The sequence below is a fragment of the Scyliorhinus torazame genome, chromosome 6 (assembly GCF_047496885.1).
Source record: "Scyliorhinus torazame isolate Kashiwa2021f chromosome 6, sScyTor2.1, whole genome shotgun sequence".
In the NCBI taxonomy this organism is placed as follows: domain Eukaryota; kingdom Metazoa; phylum Chordata; class Chondrichthyes; order Carcharhiniformes; family Scyliorhinidae; genus Scyliorhinus; species Scyliorhinus torazame.
The window spans coordinates 114,404,683-114,423,289 of NC_092712.1; the positions used below are offsets into that span (position 1 = coordinate 114,404,683).

Consider the following 18,607-nt stretch of genomic DNA (forward strand, 5'->3'; position numbering starts at 1 on the left):
TTGGCGGGTAGGATCAAGGAAAACCCCAAGGCCTTTTACACATATGTGAGAAATATGAGAATGACTAGAGCGAGGGTAGGTCCGATCAAGGACCGTAGCGGGAGATTGTATATTGAGTCTGAAAAGATAGGAGAGGTCTTGAACGAGTACTTTTCTTCTGTATTTACAAATGAGAGGGGCGATATTGTTGGAGAGGACAGTGTGAAACAGATCGGTAAGCTCGAGGAAATACTTGTTAGGAAGGAAGATGTGTTGGGCATTTTGAAAAACTTGAGGACAGACAAGTCCCCCGGGCCTGACGGGATATATCCAAGGATTCTATGGGAAGCAAGAGATGAAATTGCAGAGCCGTTGGCAATGATCTTTTCGACCTCACTGTCAACAGGGGTGGTACCAGGGGATTGGAGAGTGGCGAATGTCGTGCCCCTGTTCAAAAAAGGAACTAGGGATAACCCTGGGAATTATAGGCCAGTTAGTCTTACTTCGGTGGTAGGCAAAGTAATGGAAAGGGTACTGAAGGATAGGATTTCTGAGCATCTGGAAAGACACTGCTTGATTAGGGATAGTCAGCACGGATTTGTGAGGGGTAGGTCTTGCCTTACAAGTCTTATTGAATTCTTTGAGGAGGTGACCAAGCATGTGGATGAAGGTAAAGCAGTGGATGTAGTGTACATGAATTTTAGTAAGGCATTTGATAAAGTTCCCCATGGTAGGCTTATGCAGAAAGTAAGGAGGCATGGGATAGTGGGAAATTTGGCCAGTTGGATAACGAACTGGCTAACCGATAGAAGTCAGAGAGTGGTGGTGGATGGCAAATATTCAGCCTGGATCCCAGTTACCAGTGGCGTACCGCAGCGATCAGTTCTGGGTCCTCTGCTGTTTGTGATTTTCATTAATGACTTGGATGAGGGAGTTGAAGGGTGGGTCAGTAAATTTGCAGACGATACGAAGATTGGTGGAGTTGTGGATAGTAAGGAGGACTGTTGTCGGCTGCAAAGAGACAGATAGGATGCAGAGCTGGGCTGAGAAGTGGCAGATGGAGTTTAACCCTGAAAAGTGTGAGGTTGTCCATTTTGGAAGGACAAATATGAATGCGGAATACAGGGTTAACGGTAGAGTTCTTGGCAATGTGGAGGAGCAGAGAGATCTTGGGGTCTATGTTCATACATCTTTGAAAGTTGCCACTCAAGTGGATAGAGTTGTGAAGAAGGCCTATGGAGTGCTCGCGTTCATTAACAGAGGGATTGAATTTAAGAGCCGTGAGGTGATGATGCAGCTGTACAAAACTTTGGTAAGGCCACATTTGGAGTACTGTGTACAGTTCTGGTCGCCTCATTTTAGGAAGGATGTGGAAGCTTTGGAAAAGGTGCAAAGAAGATTTACCAGGATGTTGCCTGGAATGGAGAGTAGGTCTTACGAGGAAAGGTTGAGGGTGCTAGGCCTTTTCTCATTAGAAAGGAGAAGGATGAGGGGCGACTTGATAGAGGTTTATAAGATGATCAGGGGAATAGATAGAGTAGACAGTCAGAGACTTTTTCCCCGGGTGGAACAAACCATTACAAGGGGACATAAATTTAAGGTGAAAGGTGGAAGATATAGGAGGGATATCAGAGGTAGGTTCTTTACCCAGAGAGTAGTGGGGGCATGGAATGCACTGCCTGTGGAAGTAGTTGAGTCGGAAACATTAGGGACCTTCAAGCAGCTATTGGGTAGGTACATGGATTACGGTAAAATGATATAGTGTAGATTTATTTGTTCTTAAGGGCAGCACGGTAGCATTGTGGATAGCACAATTGCTTCACAGCTCCAGGGTCCCAGGTTCGATTCCGGCTTGGGTCACTGTCTGTGCGGAGTCTGCACGTCCTCCCCGTGTCTGCGTGGGTTTCCTCCGGGTGCTCCGGTTTCCTCCCACAGTCCAAAGATGTGCGGGTTAGGTGAATTGGCCAATGATAAATTGCCCTTAATGTCCAAATTGCCCTTGGTGTTGGGTGGAGGTGTTGAGTTTGGGTAGGGTGCTCTTTCCAAGAGCCGGTGCAGACTCAAAGGGCCGAATGGCCTCCTTCTGCACTGTAAATTCAATGATAATCTATGATTAATCTAGGACAAAGGTTTGGCACAACATCGTGGGCCGAAGGGCCTGTTCTGTGCTGTATTTTCTATGTTCTATGTTCTTGTATCGCTTCTTGTATCTTACCCATGCCTTTGTTACTTGATTATTCCTGTGCAGTCCTGGCCAGACCCCCATCTACCACCCTTCAAAAACTTACCCAAAGCTCTGTTCCCCTATCCTAACTGGAAATAAATCCTGACCTATGTTTGCTCTCAGTTGAGCAATGCCTTGATTTTAAAATTCTCAACCTTGTCTTTGAAAACTACTGTCAGCTACTGAGCCCCTAAGTTCTGGAATTCACTTGCTAAACCTCTTCACAGCGCCAGGGACCCGGGTTCGATTCCCGGCTTGGGTCACTATCTGTGCAGAGTCTGCACGTTCTCCACGTGTCTGCGAAGGTTTCCTCCGGTCCCTCTAGTTTCCTTCCCCAAGTCCCAAAACACGTGCTTGTTAAGTGAATTGGACATTCTGAATTCTCCCTCCGTGTACCCGAACAGGTGAAAGAGAAAATGCTGGAAAATCTCAGCAGGTCTGGCAGCATCTGTAGGGAGAGAAAAGAGCTAACTTTCCAAGTCCGATGACTCTTTGTCAAAGATTCCAGCATCCGCAGTAATTTGCTTGTACCCGAACAGGCCCCGTAGTGTGTGGCGAATAGGGGATTTTCACAGTAACTTCATTGTAGTGGTATGTAAGCCCACTTATGTCACTAATAAAGATTATTATTATCTTTCCTTATTTTAAGGTGCTCCTTTAAAAATTGACCAAGCTTTGGTCATCTTTCCTTCGGTCTCCTTATGTGGCTCATTTTAAAATACTTGGCAGTACTGTCAGAGTGCCCTTGACATCACAGTATTTGTCCGAGAGTTCAATCAAGCATCACTCGCAAAGCTGGAGTCGATGGGAATTGGGTGGCAGGACTCTCCGCTGGTTAAAGTTATACATAGCACAAAGAAAGTTGGTTGAGGTTGGTGGAGGTCAGTCATCTCAGACCCAGACTTCACTGCAGGAGTTCCGCAGGGTAGTGTCTTTTGAGGCCCAACCACCTACAGCTGCTTCATCAACGTCCTTCTCTCCATCATAAAGTCAGAAGCAGGGGAAGTTTGCAGATGATTGCACATTGTTCAGCACGATTTGTGACTCTCCAAATACTGAAACAGTCCATGCCCTTATGCAGCAAAATCTGGACAACATTCAGACTTTGAGCCACGCAAGTGCCAGGAAATGACCCTCTCCAACAAGAGAGGATCCAACCTTCGTCCCTTGAAATCTAATGGTATTACCATCACTGAATTCCCCACAAATGCAGGTTGTTCTTGTTACACTTAACAGGTTCCATTGATGTGATAAACAAGCCTATGATAGAGTATTTGAAATTCTCACCATCTTCCATGCTTGTTTTATTATATCTTGGAGTATTTATTATTTTGTCCCTCTGTTCCATTTGTAATACTTTGCTTTTGTTGGCGTGTTTAGTTATTTGTAAAATATGGTGAACCAGTTTCACTGGACTAATCGTTTTGCCCATATTTCCGGTTGCTTTTACTGCAGATCAATTCTTCTAAAGCTCTTATCTCAACTCCTTCCAAGTTTCAGCACCAACTGTGATTGTGTTGAAGAAAACTATCGTGGTCTCTATGATTTCAGAGTGCTTGAGCAACTTATTAGTTTGTGAGACAATATCTAGTTCTGTAAGACCAAAGGAAGATTAAAAACACTACACATTTACAAAAAAAACACAAGTTTCAGAAAACTAAATTGTATCACTCTTGTGGGTACTGACTCCTCTGAGCTGTTCTGGCAAACTGAAACTGGGGGCTACAGCTCACTTGGGGTCTATAGATTCAATTGACCATATAATTTAGGACTAAAACTGTTTTTAAGTGGTTACTTTTGTTGTACCACAACTTAATTTTGATTACATTGAGCTCCTAAATACTCTATCATAGGCTTGTTTATCACATCAATGGAACCTGTTAAGTGTAACAAGAACAACCTGCATTTGTGGGGAATTCAGTGATGGTAATACCATTAGATTTCAAGGGACGAAGGTTGGATCCTCTCTTGTTGGAGAGGGTCATTTCCTGGCACTTGCGTGGCTCAAAGTCTGAATGTTGTCCAGATTTTGCTGCATAAGGGCATGGACTGTTTCAGTATTTGGAGAGTAACGTGTATAAAGCACGTTAAGTTAAAGATAAAGGCCACAATCTTAATTATGTTCAAGTTAAAGGATTTTGAGTGAGTTAGAATATTTTCCAAAGATCAGATCTGAGATCACATTTGTGCAAAGCAAATTGCACTGATTAGAGGTTTCTCATTATTTTGCCTATATCAGAATATGCTAATTCCATATTACCTAGCCTTAGAATACTGTAAGTTTAGTATTCTATGTCAAGATTACTTTAGTCAGACTACCAAACAGTTAGATTCTTCTATTTCTTTTGGCTGGCATAGCAGAGGACATTTTAAGTGATGAAATTACAATGCCGTTTAAAATGCTACACGTTGTTTTGGCACAATTGCTTAAATTGTGATTAGATTATTTGTATGCTTTAGTTTTCAACATTTGTAAAATACTATATTATGAGTTTTTAATTGCTTGTGGAACTAGATATTAAATTGTTTTCATTCTACTTTTGAACAATTTTCCTGGAACTCAGCTGCTAGGATACTTTAAATGTGTTAGTCCAAGTGTCACTGCAGTTGCATTGATTTATTAAAAGTAAATGCAAATTAATAATTAACATTTTTTTGAAAATTCTGTATTTTTGGCTAGAATTCTTAGTAGATTGGCTTGTCGAAATAAGATGCTTATTATTTTCGACAAAAGCTGGAAGTGCTTGGGCCTAGCAGCACCTGTGGAGATACTTTGAGTCAAAGTCTCTCTCCGCAGATGCTGCCAGACCTACTGAGTATTTCCGGCACTTTCTTTCTATTTCAGATTTACCGCATTCATAGTATTTTACTTATTATATTAGGACTACTTTTGTAAAACCAAAATGAAGATGCTAGCATTACAATGTAACCGGGATATTTAAAATCACTAGGGAGAGAATTTGCATATGGTGTCTCAGGATAATGCTTAATTATATAAATAGAAGCTATTATGTTTTCTAAATTATAAATTTTGTGCAGACTTACTAATGCTCTTCTATTGTAATTTCATAACTTGCAATTATCAGCATACTAAATAAGGTTATTGAAGTACAAAATGATCTGAGCAATCCAGTAATAAGCTTGACTCTCAGCTGCCCTCTGAAATGGCCTGGCAAGTCACACAGTGGCATAAAACTACTACAGAAAGAAAGGATTGTAAGTGTATCTACACCGTATGGACTGCAGCAGTTTAAGAAGGCAGCTCACCACCACCTTCTCAAGGATATTTAGGGATATGCAATAAATGTTGGCCTTGGCAGGGAAACTTGCATATCAAGTGTGAAGTAAAAAAAAAACTTACAAACCAGCTGTTTTCATTTTATTGGAAGGCATATGCTGATTTTTTTCTAAAGTTATGTGCTTAAAGCTATAATGAATCATGCATCAAATGTTCACTTATTTCATTGAGTGGATGGGAACAACTGAATTCACATTTCCAATTTATTTAAGAACATAAGAATCAGGAGCAGGTGGTTGGCCATTTGGCCCCTTGAGCTTGCTCTGCTATTTAATAAGATCATGACTGATTGGATTGTAACCTTAATGCCTTCCCCCCCACTCCAATAACCTTAAACTCCCTTGTGGATCAGGAATATCATCCGGTCCTGGTAGCTTATCAACTTTAAGTACAGGCAGCATATCCAATATAATCTCCTTATCAATTTTAAATCCTCTAGTGTATTAATTACCTCCTCTTTCACTGTGACCTGGGTAGCATCATCTTCCTTGGTAAAGACAGAAGCAAAGTATTAATTTACAAACGGACGAATCAGGAGCAGGTTATTTGGCCCCTCTGCTATTCAATAAGATCATGACTGATTTGATTGTGACCTTAATGATTTCCCCTCACTCCCAATAACTTTTTTACTCCCTTGAAGATCGGGAATCTCTCTTACTCAGCCTTGAATATATTCAGTGACCCAGCCTTCACGGCTCTCGGATAGAGAATTTCGTAGATTAACGACCCTCAGAAGAAATTCCTCCTCATCTCCATTTCTAGAAATAACTATGCTTAGAAAGAAATGTCAATTTGCATACCTAAGTAGTAATTAGCATCACTTCAGAAAAATTAGGAATGAATGTCTAGATCCTCACCAAACTTGAAAACAGATGTTGCCTCATGCTCAATTTTTGACATTAATTTTGTCATTCATGGAGCTGACTTCTAAATTAGCACACATCATATTTAACTTAAAAATGCTTTGTGCAATTTTATTTCATGTAGAATTGTTGGCTGCAAGCGGACAGAGGAAACTTTTATCCCATCTGTGTCATCTCAGGATTTAAAATTGTATTCCAAGAATGAAAGTATCCAATCTATTGCTTAATTCAATTTCCACAGAATTAATGTGTTATTTTGATGTGTTTAAGGCATCTGGGGGGAGGGGGGGGGGGGGCGAGTTTGTCACTCTTGTTATCCCTTATATGTGTGAATACTTCATTCTGCTTTTTAAAATTCCTTATTCAGGTATCATTGAAGGTTACACAGAAGAGAAAGCTAGCTTGGAAAGGCAAATTCGGGAGAAAACTGAGGTCCAACATCAAATTGCGCAGGAACTACAGCATACAAGCAGTCGTCTGCATGAGTTAGAAGAAGAGCGACAACACCTTCAACAAGAGAGGGAATTAGTCACCAGACAACAGGTTGCAATGAAAGAAAATGCAGGAACTGTGGAGCTCCGTACGTATTGTCTAATTTAAGTGACTTGGATGCTTGCAAATATTTAATTCTGGGGCAGAAACACTGGATTCAGATTGTCACACGTTGAAAGTTAGGAAGCAATTATTTCCAGTTTTGTGGTTACACTTTTTGAAACTGCCGAATAAGTTCAAGTTGTCAGTGGGAGATAATTGCACAAGTCATATCTGTTCCAATATTTTGATCTTCAGTGCATTTGCCTTATCACAGGATTGTTACGGTGCGGGAGGAGGCCATTCGGCCCATCGTGCCTGCACCAGCTCTCCAAATGAGCATTATGACTTAGCGCCATGACCCTGCCTTTTTCTCATACCCTGCACATTGCTTCTATTCAAATAATAATCTAATACTCTCAATGTCTTGATTGAATCTGCCTCCACCACTTCCAGGCAGTGCATTCCAGACACAAACCACTTTGTGTGAAAAAGCTTTTTATCACATCACATTTGCTTCTTTTGCACTTTAAATTTGTGCCCTCTTGTTTTTGGTCCTTTTACGAGTGGGAACAGTTCCTTCCCATCTACTCTGTTCAGCGCCTTCATGATTTTGAACATTTTATCAAATCTCGTCTTCGCCTCCTTATCTCCAAGGTGAACAGTTCCAACCCCTCCAATCAATCTTCATAACTGAAGTATATCTGGAACCATTCTTGTAAACCTTTTTGCACTCTTTCCAATGCATTCACATCCTTCCTCTAGTGGATATCTGCTCCTGCACCCCCTTAATTTATATTGTCTCTTCCTGTTCTTCCTGCCAAAATGCAGCACCTCCTCATTGAACCTCAGCTGCCACCTATCTGTCCATTCCACCAACTTATGTATATCCTTTTGAAGTTTTACACTACTTACAGTTTACTGTACTTCCAAGTTTCGTATTATCTGCAAACTTTGAAACTGTCCCCTGTATACCAAGATCGAGATTATTAATACATATCAGGAAAAACAAGGGTCCCTATACCGACACTGGAGAACACAACAACAAACCTTCCAGCCCAAAGGATATCCATTGAGCATTACTCTCTGCTACCTATAATTCAACCAATTTTGTATTCGCATTGCTCCTGTCCCTTTTATTCCATAAACTCGTAACTTTTCTCACAGTATCTTTTGCTTTTGTGTTTTTAAAATTACCCCTTGTAGATCCCAGCTATTTCCTTTCTCCCAGCCGAGCCTGGAGGCTTGTGGTTTCCCATATTCTACAAACCTGTTATGTGCTCTGATTTATTTCCTTCATATTTCTCCTCCATCTTTTTCTCCAGAAAGCAGAAGTTCATTTGGGTGTATGTTATTTGTAATGAGTTTTTATCCTTTGCTGCTTCTCTGTGACAATCCTTGAAGCATAATATGTGAGGTACCTGGCTCACCCTGACTGAACGTGCTTGAAGATCTGCCCTGTGATATAAGAAACTCATTAACATTTGGGATAAGTCTGTTGAATCTGGAGTTGCAAGGTTTTGACTGTTTGAGTCCAGTTCTCAGCATCATATTGTAATAGTACTGCAACATCGTTCAGTGAAAAGTTTTGACTTTTTAACCAGACATTGAAATCATTTCAATAAAGATGGTCTGGCATGATTGCTTATTATTGTTCCATCTGAAGACTCCAATTTGGTTGGTTCCCAAAACAGCTTTTGGGGAACTGAGATTCCCACAAGACCGGGAGAGGCCAAACTGAAGTCTTCACATGACCAGATACTTGTTGGAATGAGTTTCTCTCAGCACATTTGTTGAGCTTGCAATTCCCCAAATCAATATAAAGTACAAGACTACCAAAGATCCAGTTGCAAAGAAGATCTTAAGGTCTTGCAGAAAGTTGTGAATATTAATCATACTTTCTACAATAAAAATTTGCTTATGACATGTGCATATTTTATATATATATATATATATATGTGAATAATTTAACACTAATACATCTTATCAGGAGAGTGATGTTGAGAGAACTGTTAGGTAGAATGTCTTTTTGTTAACAATCATGTTGGATCATAAAACAATACAAAAGATTACAATTTGTATAAAATGGAGTAGAAATACAAGAAAATCATGTCAAAACTGCATGGTACTTTGGTCTGGTTGCACCATGCACCCCCCCCCCCCCCCCCAGCCATTAGTATTAGATCAATGTTTTTTCTAATTCAGCTTTGAATGTATTCAATTACCCAGCTTCCACTGCTCTCTGGGAAGCAAATCAAATTCCAAAGACTAATGACCTTCTGAGAAGAAATTCCTCCTCTTAAAAAGGTGAACCTGTGTGCTTTCTATTCTTGTTCTAAATCTACTCACGGAGGTTACATTGTCCCCACATTAACCCTGTCAAGCCCCCTCAGGACCTTGTATGTGTCAAGATATTATTGACATACACCTATACCGACCCTGGAGAACACAACAACAAACCTTCCTCCAGCCCAAAGAATATCCATTGAGCATTACTCTCTGCTACCTTTAATTCAACCAATTTTGTATTCGCATAACTACCATACAGTTTTGACATGATTTTCTTGTATTTCTACCCCATTTTATACAAATTGTAATCTTTTGTATTGTTTTATGATCCAACATGATTGTTAACAAAAGGACATTCTACCTAACAGTTCTCTCAACATTACTTTCCTGATAAGATTTATTGGTGTTATATTATTCATAAATATATATATATATAATATGCACATGTCATAAGCAAGTTTTTATTCTTCTTCTTCTGAACAATAAGTGTAGGCCCAATCTGCTCAACGTTTCCTCATAAGGCAACCCTTTCATTCAAGGAATCAGCCCAGTGAACCACCTTTGAACTGTTCGGAGTTGAATTTTGAGGGAAGATTGGAGAAACTTGAGGCCATAAGCCTTGAAAAAAAATGACAAAATGAGGATAAGCACTTGCATTTATAGAGTAGCTTTAATTTAAAAAATGTTGGATGCTATGAATACATAATTGGGAACTTTATAGTTTCCTCTTGACAGATGAACTAAAATAGGCCCTACAGCCTTCCTCATCTGTATTGATCTTCTGATCTTGTGAGATAAAAGAGAACCAAGCATAAAAGGGTATAATGTTAATTTGCATGTATTTGTTTCAGCTTTGAATATGAAAATTAATCTCCTGTATTTAAGTTTCCATGAAAGCCATGAAGCCTTTGAGCTGGATTTCTTTGTCAGCAGTATAGTGATGGTGCTCACTGCTGCCATTGAATCAATCAATACACTTAAATGCCATGGTCCTCATTTTGGTTGCTATAGTTGAGGATTTTCTCCTGACATTTACTGCAGCAAGACCCAGCAGTGCTGTGTAGCATGGGCAAAAATTGCAAGTAGTTGTGAATGTAACTTCCAGTCACTGCACCATGAAAATTGGTTTCGCCAGTTAAAATTGGATTTATTTGGCATGATTCATTTTATAAAATTTAAAAATATTTTTAAAATATAAAAATATTTTGATCAGAATTATTTTCAAACATATTGAGATCAGATGATTTATTTTAAAACTTGACATGAGCTTGAACATTTAAACGGTCTTGCAAATCATGCTTAAGATTTCACTTTGAACCAGATTTATCAAGTTTTAAAAGGTTCACCTTTTAACAAGATTTATCTGATTTGTTTAAAAGAGGAAAAAGTGGAATAAATCTTGTTTAATATTAAAACAATGGAACGGAATCACAAATCTTAAACAAAAATCAGATTCATGTTCTTTAAAAATCAATCCATTTTAATTTAAAAGATCCTTTCAGCTGTTGGCTTCCTTCGTAAGTATTCCCCAAATGAGAGGACGCCCCTTAAACCTGGAAATACCGGATCCAAAATTTTTGAATTTTAATAATTTGTAATTAGTGGGCACTTAGCCCAAATTCAAATCGGTCCTCTCCTTGCCTTTAAAAGATATGAATGCCCGGGTATACTGCTGGTTGACCAACTGTAACTTCCAGGTTTGCAATACTGTGTGTGTCACTGATATTGGGCACCATCAAATCTAGGCCTTACAGTTTCAGTTAGAAGTAAAACTTGAGAAATTAATATTGAAGAACAATATAATTCATATGTATTGGGGGAGCAAAATCTTGTATGAACAACTACATAGTTTGAAATATGGTTTGTGGAATTTACATTATGGATTTATTATACTTGTTGGTATAGAGGCCTTTTCTCTGTATGAATGTATTTACTGTTAAAGAAAACAGTCTCTTCATTCAAGAAAGTATTAATTTGAGGCAATATACACTGTTTCTATTAAATATGTATCAAGTTCATTTTTAATAGCCATATTTTTACATTGCATGTATAATATAACTGTATACTAATCATTTTACAAAACTCTTCGCTATACTTTCTTCTGTAAACTCACCATTTTCTAAGTTGAAAGCTTTATAGATGGCATCTGAATTACTGTGCTTTTTTGTTCTCCTAGGCCTAGTTGAAGCTGCAGATGCAGCACCAGAAGCAGGTGTGTTTGTATATTGCATGGCCAAACTGCAATCAGATACTGTACATTTGGAAAATTGAGTTGTACTGATTTCAATTATTTTGGGCTGACTGTTTGCTTTTTTGGCTCTCTAATTCTTAACCTAACTTTCAAATCAATTAATATATCATAATTTTAGATTTGCTGAAATATATCTTAAAAAAGTTAAAATAAGCATGATACCCTGTTATTTAATTGACGCAAGAGAAAAGTAAATCATCTTTTTAAAAAAAAAAAGCAATCAGGACATTTAGCAAAGACGAACCATATTGTCTAACATTTCTGAGATTAAATATAACTATTTAAAAATAGAATCCATTTGGTGCTCTCCCCATTAATTTCATGTTGGAAAAACAAGTTTTCTAGCACTTGAATGTGAAGGGATTTTTCTGTTAAATTTATAATTCAGTAATATAATGAAGCATAACACCTGAAACATTTCAATTTAGAAAGTGGGGAGAAAATAATGCTCAGTACCAGTCTTTGTTTTTAGGGTCCCAAAAATGTTACGGACAAAAACATATTGAAGATAATTTGGTTAATCCCCAGTAAGATTTTTTTAAAAAGATGATGGTTGCCATTAGGTTCGTACTAGCTGTGGAGCATACTAACATGAATTCTGTCTTTACAAATTTTCTGCACTCTTCTAACAACTTGATTATATAAAGTGCTTCTCATGGTTGTGGTTCTTCATTTTTGATACAGAGGTAGGTGATGGGGAAGCTTTGGGAAGTCTTTTGGAGACGCCTTACACAACAAAGCATCTTGGGATTGGATAACGTTTTTTTTAATGAACACGACAATTGATAGGTTTTTTATTTTATGTACAGAACTACTGGAGGAGACGGAAAAGCTCATGAAGGAAAAACAGGAAGTGCAGCGACAGGCAGAGAAAGAACAAAATGATCTCTCAAAACAGGTGAAAATGCTAGAAAATGAATTAGAGGAGCAAGTGAGTACGGTGATAGAGATGGAACAGGAAAAGAATGCTGAGATTCTGGACTTGCAGCAGCAGATTGTGGCCCTCGAAAAACAACTGGAGAAAAACAGAAAATTTTTGGATGTACGTACACTGTTGATTTTTGTGCAGAGAATTTCATAGCTTTTACAGTGAGCTTCATATGAGATACATTTGCTTGGCTAGAGTATTCTCTTACACGAAACATGCATCTGAAAGTATTTTGGCCTTGATTTTATAGGGGAAAATTGGCTAAAGGTATCACTCCTCAGTATCCAGTTACTCTGTTGAAAAGTGTGAATATTGTTAAGGTCCAGATTGAGGTCAGTTGTGATGTCCCTGAGGGTGAATATTCTGCAGACACTTGCTGTCTATACCGAAGCATAAAAATAGCCACTTAGGCATTGTACTCAGAAAGATGCTGAGGCCTGTGGAATCATATAAGAGGCAAAAACTAGTGGGTAGGGGTAAAAAGGTATCAATTGAACACTGGTTTTGGGCCAGAATGTGCCACCTGCTTTGACCAGTGCTTAAGCTTGTTTATGGTCTTGGTGTTTGTAGTTACCAGTACTTCAAGACTGTTCATCTCCCAAGAACAGCAAATTTCTTCAGTATATTCACGAAGATTCTTTGCATGGATATATTCTTAAAAACTACGAGAAACCACCATTTTGTATTTCGCAATGAGTATTGTGCCTAAATTAGTCAACAATTTAACTGTAAGAGAACTTCTAAAAATGACTGTAACATGATTGAGTTTGATTCTATGTTTGAGGGGAAAAAGGTGAGTCATGAGCTTGGGTTTTAAATTCAGGTAAGGTATACTTTAGACCAATGTGGCTGAGATTAGCCATGGTAGACTGGGCAGAACTGCATACTAACCCTCGCCTATTCAACACTCAGATTTCCTTTGAACATAATCCCATACATTGCAGCTTACTATTTCTTACAAACTTGTACATAATCTGTGGCATTATAATTGGAGAATACCAGACAGATCCAGGTTTCTCTCTTTCCATTCTCTCCAACCAACTTTGCTGCATTGTAAGCTTCCTCAAGGTGCAGAGGCAGCGGAATATTGCATTTCATGCTCTTTGTTCCCATCTTGCAAATTGGAAAGGCTTCCACATCATCAATATGCATCAGGAGAAGGAGCAAGACAAATGGCAGCAGTGGCCTCATTTCACATTTCACTTGGACCATCCCAACACATTAATAATCTTACAATTCACATTACCTCTTAGAATCATCCAATTGCACTTTTTAAGTCCATCCTGATCCATCTTACCTTTCACTTCACAATAAATATAAACATCAACACCAAATCTGGAACAAAATAAATGTCATAATACATAATTAACAAAATAATAACAATTTATATTTGCACAAACCCTTAGCGCCGGTCTTGTGTGGTCATTTGTCTTATTACCATGCTCCCCTGAATGCCTTATCAGTGGGCACAGCTTGAGCAATGGATGGCTGCTGAGCTTCCACCAAGGACACTTAAGATGCACTGCATCTGGAGGGGAGTAGGCATGCTGCCACCCTGAGAGAGCAGTAGATTCCATTCCGCATGGAGCTATGGATACTTTCCTTTGACTGCACATCAGCACTGTGCAAGAAAGAACTGCAGGACTGATGCTACACTCTAGATAAGCTTCTCTTTACATTGGGCTGTACAGCTACAATGGTAGTGGTCTGGCTTTCCATGGCAGCAGTGCTTTGTATTCTGCTTTTATGCCTTTTTCTTGTTTTTAGGATATTATTTCCACCTAGACTCTCTGTCACTGGTTTAAGTTTCTTTCTGTGGGCCTTAGTTTTCCAGGTGTTTAGCCAAAAGCTCAGTTTCTGAATAAGCACGCATTCGTCATCATCTGAAGACTGGAGCTCAATCACTGGCGGTGGAATGAGTTTCGGTTTTAGTTTGAAGATTGCATATGTTGAATTGTTTTAATTGTCTGTCCTGTAAATTATCCTCATGCCTGTGGGTAATTTGCTTGGGATGAGCTGTAATATTACAGCAAGGAAGGTGGAAAAAGAGGGCTGTCGTAATGACACAGCCTTCTTTAACCCCAGCCTTCATCTCGGGTCTATGGCAGTGCTGCTGATGGGGATCACAGCTTGCATATCATCATCATGGAATAAGGGGAGGATGGTGGCAAATTTCTGAGGGGCAGTCATATTTGCGGAGGATACTCCTTAAGCCTTCATGGTTGATAGAGTCGAAGGCTGTTGTGAGGTTGAAAAAAGCCTTGTACAGCGGTTGGTGCTGTTCCTTGAGATTTTCTTGGATTTGCTGTCCAATGAAGTTTATGTTGGTGGTGCGCCTCTTTGAATGAAAACCACTCTGGAGCTCTGCAATGACCAGGAGGAGCTGACTGAAGAGGTTCCTTACAATAATCTTCCCGTGGCAGACAGTAGGGAGCCTCCTCTGTATTTGCAGTAAATTCTTGTTCTAAATGTCCCTTTTTAAAGTGGTTTTGTTTTAAAGATTTCCCGTTTTGAAATGTGCGCGCATTGTGATGACATCACATCCCAAATCTGCCTTGTGATCAGTGCAAATTTTGTCTTTTCTGTACATTTGAGGAACTTAATTTTTTGTACTGCATTTTCAGGTGCCCACACAGCGCCCATGCTCAATTAAACTTCATGTTTCATCAATGTTTTAACTACCATTTACTGGTTGAGGAACTGTATGAATTTTGTTATTTGAAAGAATTATCCACTGTACTGAATCTTACAGTGCAGGTATTGTACTGTGAACTCTATTCTTAAAAAATGTCTTTGGGGGCGCAGCACGTGCAGTGGTTAGCATTGCGGCTCACGGCAATGAGGTCCCAGGCTCGATCCCAGCTCTGGGTCACTGTCTGTGTGGAGTTTGCACACACTCCCCGTGTCTGCGTGAGTTTCGCCCGCACAACCCAAAAGATGTGCAGGGTAGGTGGATTGGCCATGTTAAATTGCATCTTAATTGGAAAAATGAATTGAGAACTCTAAATTTATATATTTTTTTTAATTCTTTGGTGCAATACATAACTGAGGAACTGCTGTGGAATTTTGTTTTTCAAAGAATTATTGCCATACAACTGCACTGTATTATACAGCACCTCTATTTGAGGAACCTGTTGTAAATTCAATGTTAATTGTCCTCGGGAACCTAACTCTGGCTTTACCATTGATTCCTATGGGAAACCACGCTTCACTTAAAAGGGTTTCACTTAAAGTGGTGATTGAGGTTGGCATGGTGGTTCAGTGGTTAACACTGCTGCTTCATGGCGCCAAGGCCCCTGGTTCAATCCCAGCCCGGGTCACTGTCCGTGTGGAGTTTGCACATTCTCCCCTTGTCTGCGTGGATCTCACCACCACAACCCAAAGATGTGCAGGGTAGGTGGATTGGCCACGCAAAATTGCCACTTAATTAGAAAACAAATGAATTGGGTACTTAAAACATTTTTTTTTAATGAAGTGCCAATTTTCAGGAACGCAATCACCACTTTTAAGTGAGGACACCCTGTACTGCAATCAGATTTGCCTCCATTCTTGAATTTGATCATAGTCACAGCACCCTTTAGATAACCCTTTTCCCAAGCGAGGGAAAAGATGAGGTTGTGCTGCCATGCTGGGAGTGTATCCCTGTCATACTTCAGCAGGGATTCCACCTGCTGGAGACTTTGTTCTTTTCAGCTTTCAAATAGCTTTTCCAGCTTACTGTAAACCAGGATAACACGGAGACTGAGCCATATGGAGTATTAGAGGATTGCATTGAGGGCATTCAAGCCTAAGACAGAGTCTTGGTTGAAGAGTTCTCTTCACTGACTGCCTCCCTGTTCTTGGTGACCTCCTCTCATAGCTTTGTTAGTGCTGGAGAAACCGCATATCATTGGTGTATATGTGTTGTTGGATCTCTCATGCTTTTTCTACCCAACACTTGTTCTTTAAGTCCCAGATTTTATGCTGTTCTGTTGCCATATAGAATTCGTAGGACTGCTACTTTTCTCTTGAAATATGGTGACGTTTCCAGTCCCTGAAAGCTTTGCATTTATGCTCAATTAAGTCCTGTATCACTTGATGATTTTCAACATAAGGTGATTGTTACACACTGACCACCATATGGTCTCAACTGAGTGGACTCTTGGTTCCAAGATGGGCCCAAACTCTATATCCACAGTACATACAGTGCAATGGGCCAGTCTCTCAGTATGCCTGGAAAGCTGAGCCCTCTTTGCACTGAGGGTGGTGGGATATGCATCTGCATATGATCATGCACAGGCCATGCTAATGTTTCATAGCAGAGCCTGGCCTTGAATCATCTTCGGATATATTTGTCTATGGGAGCTGAATGAAGTAAAAAGTTACTTTTGCTATGTTCCTCGTCAGTCCTCTGGTTAATTGTTCGAACAGAAATGAACTGAGCGTTTTACTACCACCTGAGTTTGTTATTGGATTGGCTTAATCTACATCGTACTTTACTCTGTCTCCCATCAAAAGACTGAAAAAACTCAGAATATGATCATGTGTATTGTTGGTTGCAGATCACCTGATCGTGAATTTTACACAAAAGTTATCTTTAACCATCTTATCATTCCGATATGTCCTATTCATTTGTAAATGGAGCACTAATCTCATTCAAAGAATGAGGAAGACTACATTAAAATAGGGCATCTTGACTTCTTTCAAACCAGTTGAACGTCACAGAAATTATTCTTTGTTTTTAGTCCATGAACTATTCTCGATTCCACAGTGCCACAAGCTGCATGTACTTTGTCATGAAAATATCAGATCCAAGTCAGCCTGACCTGCTTCCCAGAATTGATTGGTGAAGAGGAAATTCACCACAATTTATTTATGGTATTTTGTTTGCGGTGCCTTTGTCACAGATTTATTATTTGTAACCTTGATTCAGTGTGGAGGAACTTTCAATTTATAGCAATAAACAGGCGAACAGGTGGCAGAATGTGGCGACTAGGGGCTTTTTACAGTAACTTCATTGAAGCCTACTTGTGACAATAAGTGATTATTATTATTATTATTATTATTATTAAATGCTATATATTTAGAATAAAATCAGAAAATACTGGATAAACTCAGTGTGAACTGCATTTCTCTCTCCACAGATGCTCGGGTCTCTCTCCACAGACAGTTTATCCAGCATTTTCTGGTTTCAGATTTCCAGCATCCACAGTATTTTGCTTTTTTTTTAATTAAATATTTTATTGAAAATTTTTGGTCAACCAACACAGTACATTGTGCATCCTTTACACAATATTATAACAACACAAATAACAATGACCTATTTTATAAACAAAAAATGAATAAATAATAAATAACAAAAATGAAAACTAGCCCTAATTGGCAACTGCCTTGTCACAAGTAACACTCTCCAAAAATATAATTTAACAGTCCAATATATAATTATCTGTAGCAACGACCTATACATACTATACAGTATATATTAACAACCCTGAGAGTCCTTCTGGTTCCTCCCCCCCCCCCCCCCCCCCCCCCCCCCAATCCTGGGCTGCTGCTGCTGCCTTCTTTTTCCCATTCCGTCTATCTTTCTGCGAGGTATTCGACGAACGGTTGCCACCGCCTGGTAAACCCTTGAGCCGACCCCCTTAGGACGAACTTAATCCGCTCTAGCTTTATAAACCCCGCCATGTCATTTATCCAGGTCTCCACCCCCGGGGGCTTGGCTTCTTTCCACATTAGCAATATCCTGCGCCGGGCTACTAGGGACGCAAAGGCCAAAACATCGGCCTCTCTCGCCTCCTGCACTCCCGGCTCTTGTGCAACCCCAAATATAGCCAACCCCCAGCTTGGTTCGACCCGGACTCCTACTACTTTTGAAAGCACCTTTGTCACCCCCATCCAAAACCCCTGTAGTGCCGGGCATGACCAAAACATATGGGTATGATTCGCTGGGCTTCTCGAGCACCTCGCACACCTATCCTCCACCCCAAAAAATTTGCTGAGCCGTGCTCCAGTCATATGTGCCCTGTGTAATACCTTAAACTGAATCAGGCTTAGCCTGGCACACGAGGGCGACGACTATACCCTGCTTAGGGCATCTGCCAACAGCCCCTCCTCGATCTCCGCCCCCAGCTCTTCTTCCCATTTCCCTTTTAGTTCATCTACCATAGTCTCCCCTTCGTCCCTCATTTCCCTATATATATCTGACACCTTACCATCCCCCACCCATGTCTTTGAGATCACTCTGTCCTGCACCTCTTGTGTC

General features: G+C 39.8%; 1 protein-coding gene across 1 annotated transcript in view; it reads left to right on the forward strand.

Annotated features, from left to right (window-relative positions):
• The window catches only part of akap9 (A kinase (PRKA) anchor protein 9), a 395,737-nt gene that overhangs the window by 247,416 nt on the left and 129,714 nt on the right, over nucleotides 1-18,607 (forward strand). The window contains 3 exon segments of the mRNA XM_072508693.1: nucleotides 6,732-6,944; nucleotides 11,361-11,396; nucleotides 12,245-12,477. Of these exon segments, the coding sequence (XP_072364794.1) occupies nucleotides 6,732-6,944; nucleotides 11,361-11,396; nucleotides 12,245-12,477 (482 nt within the window).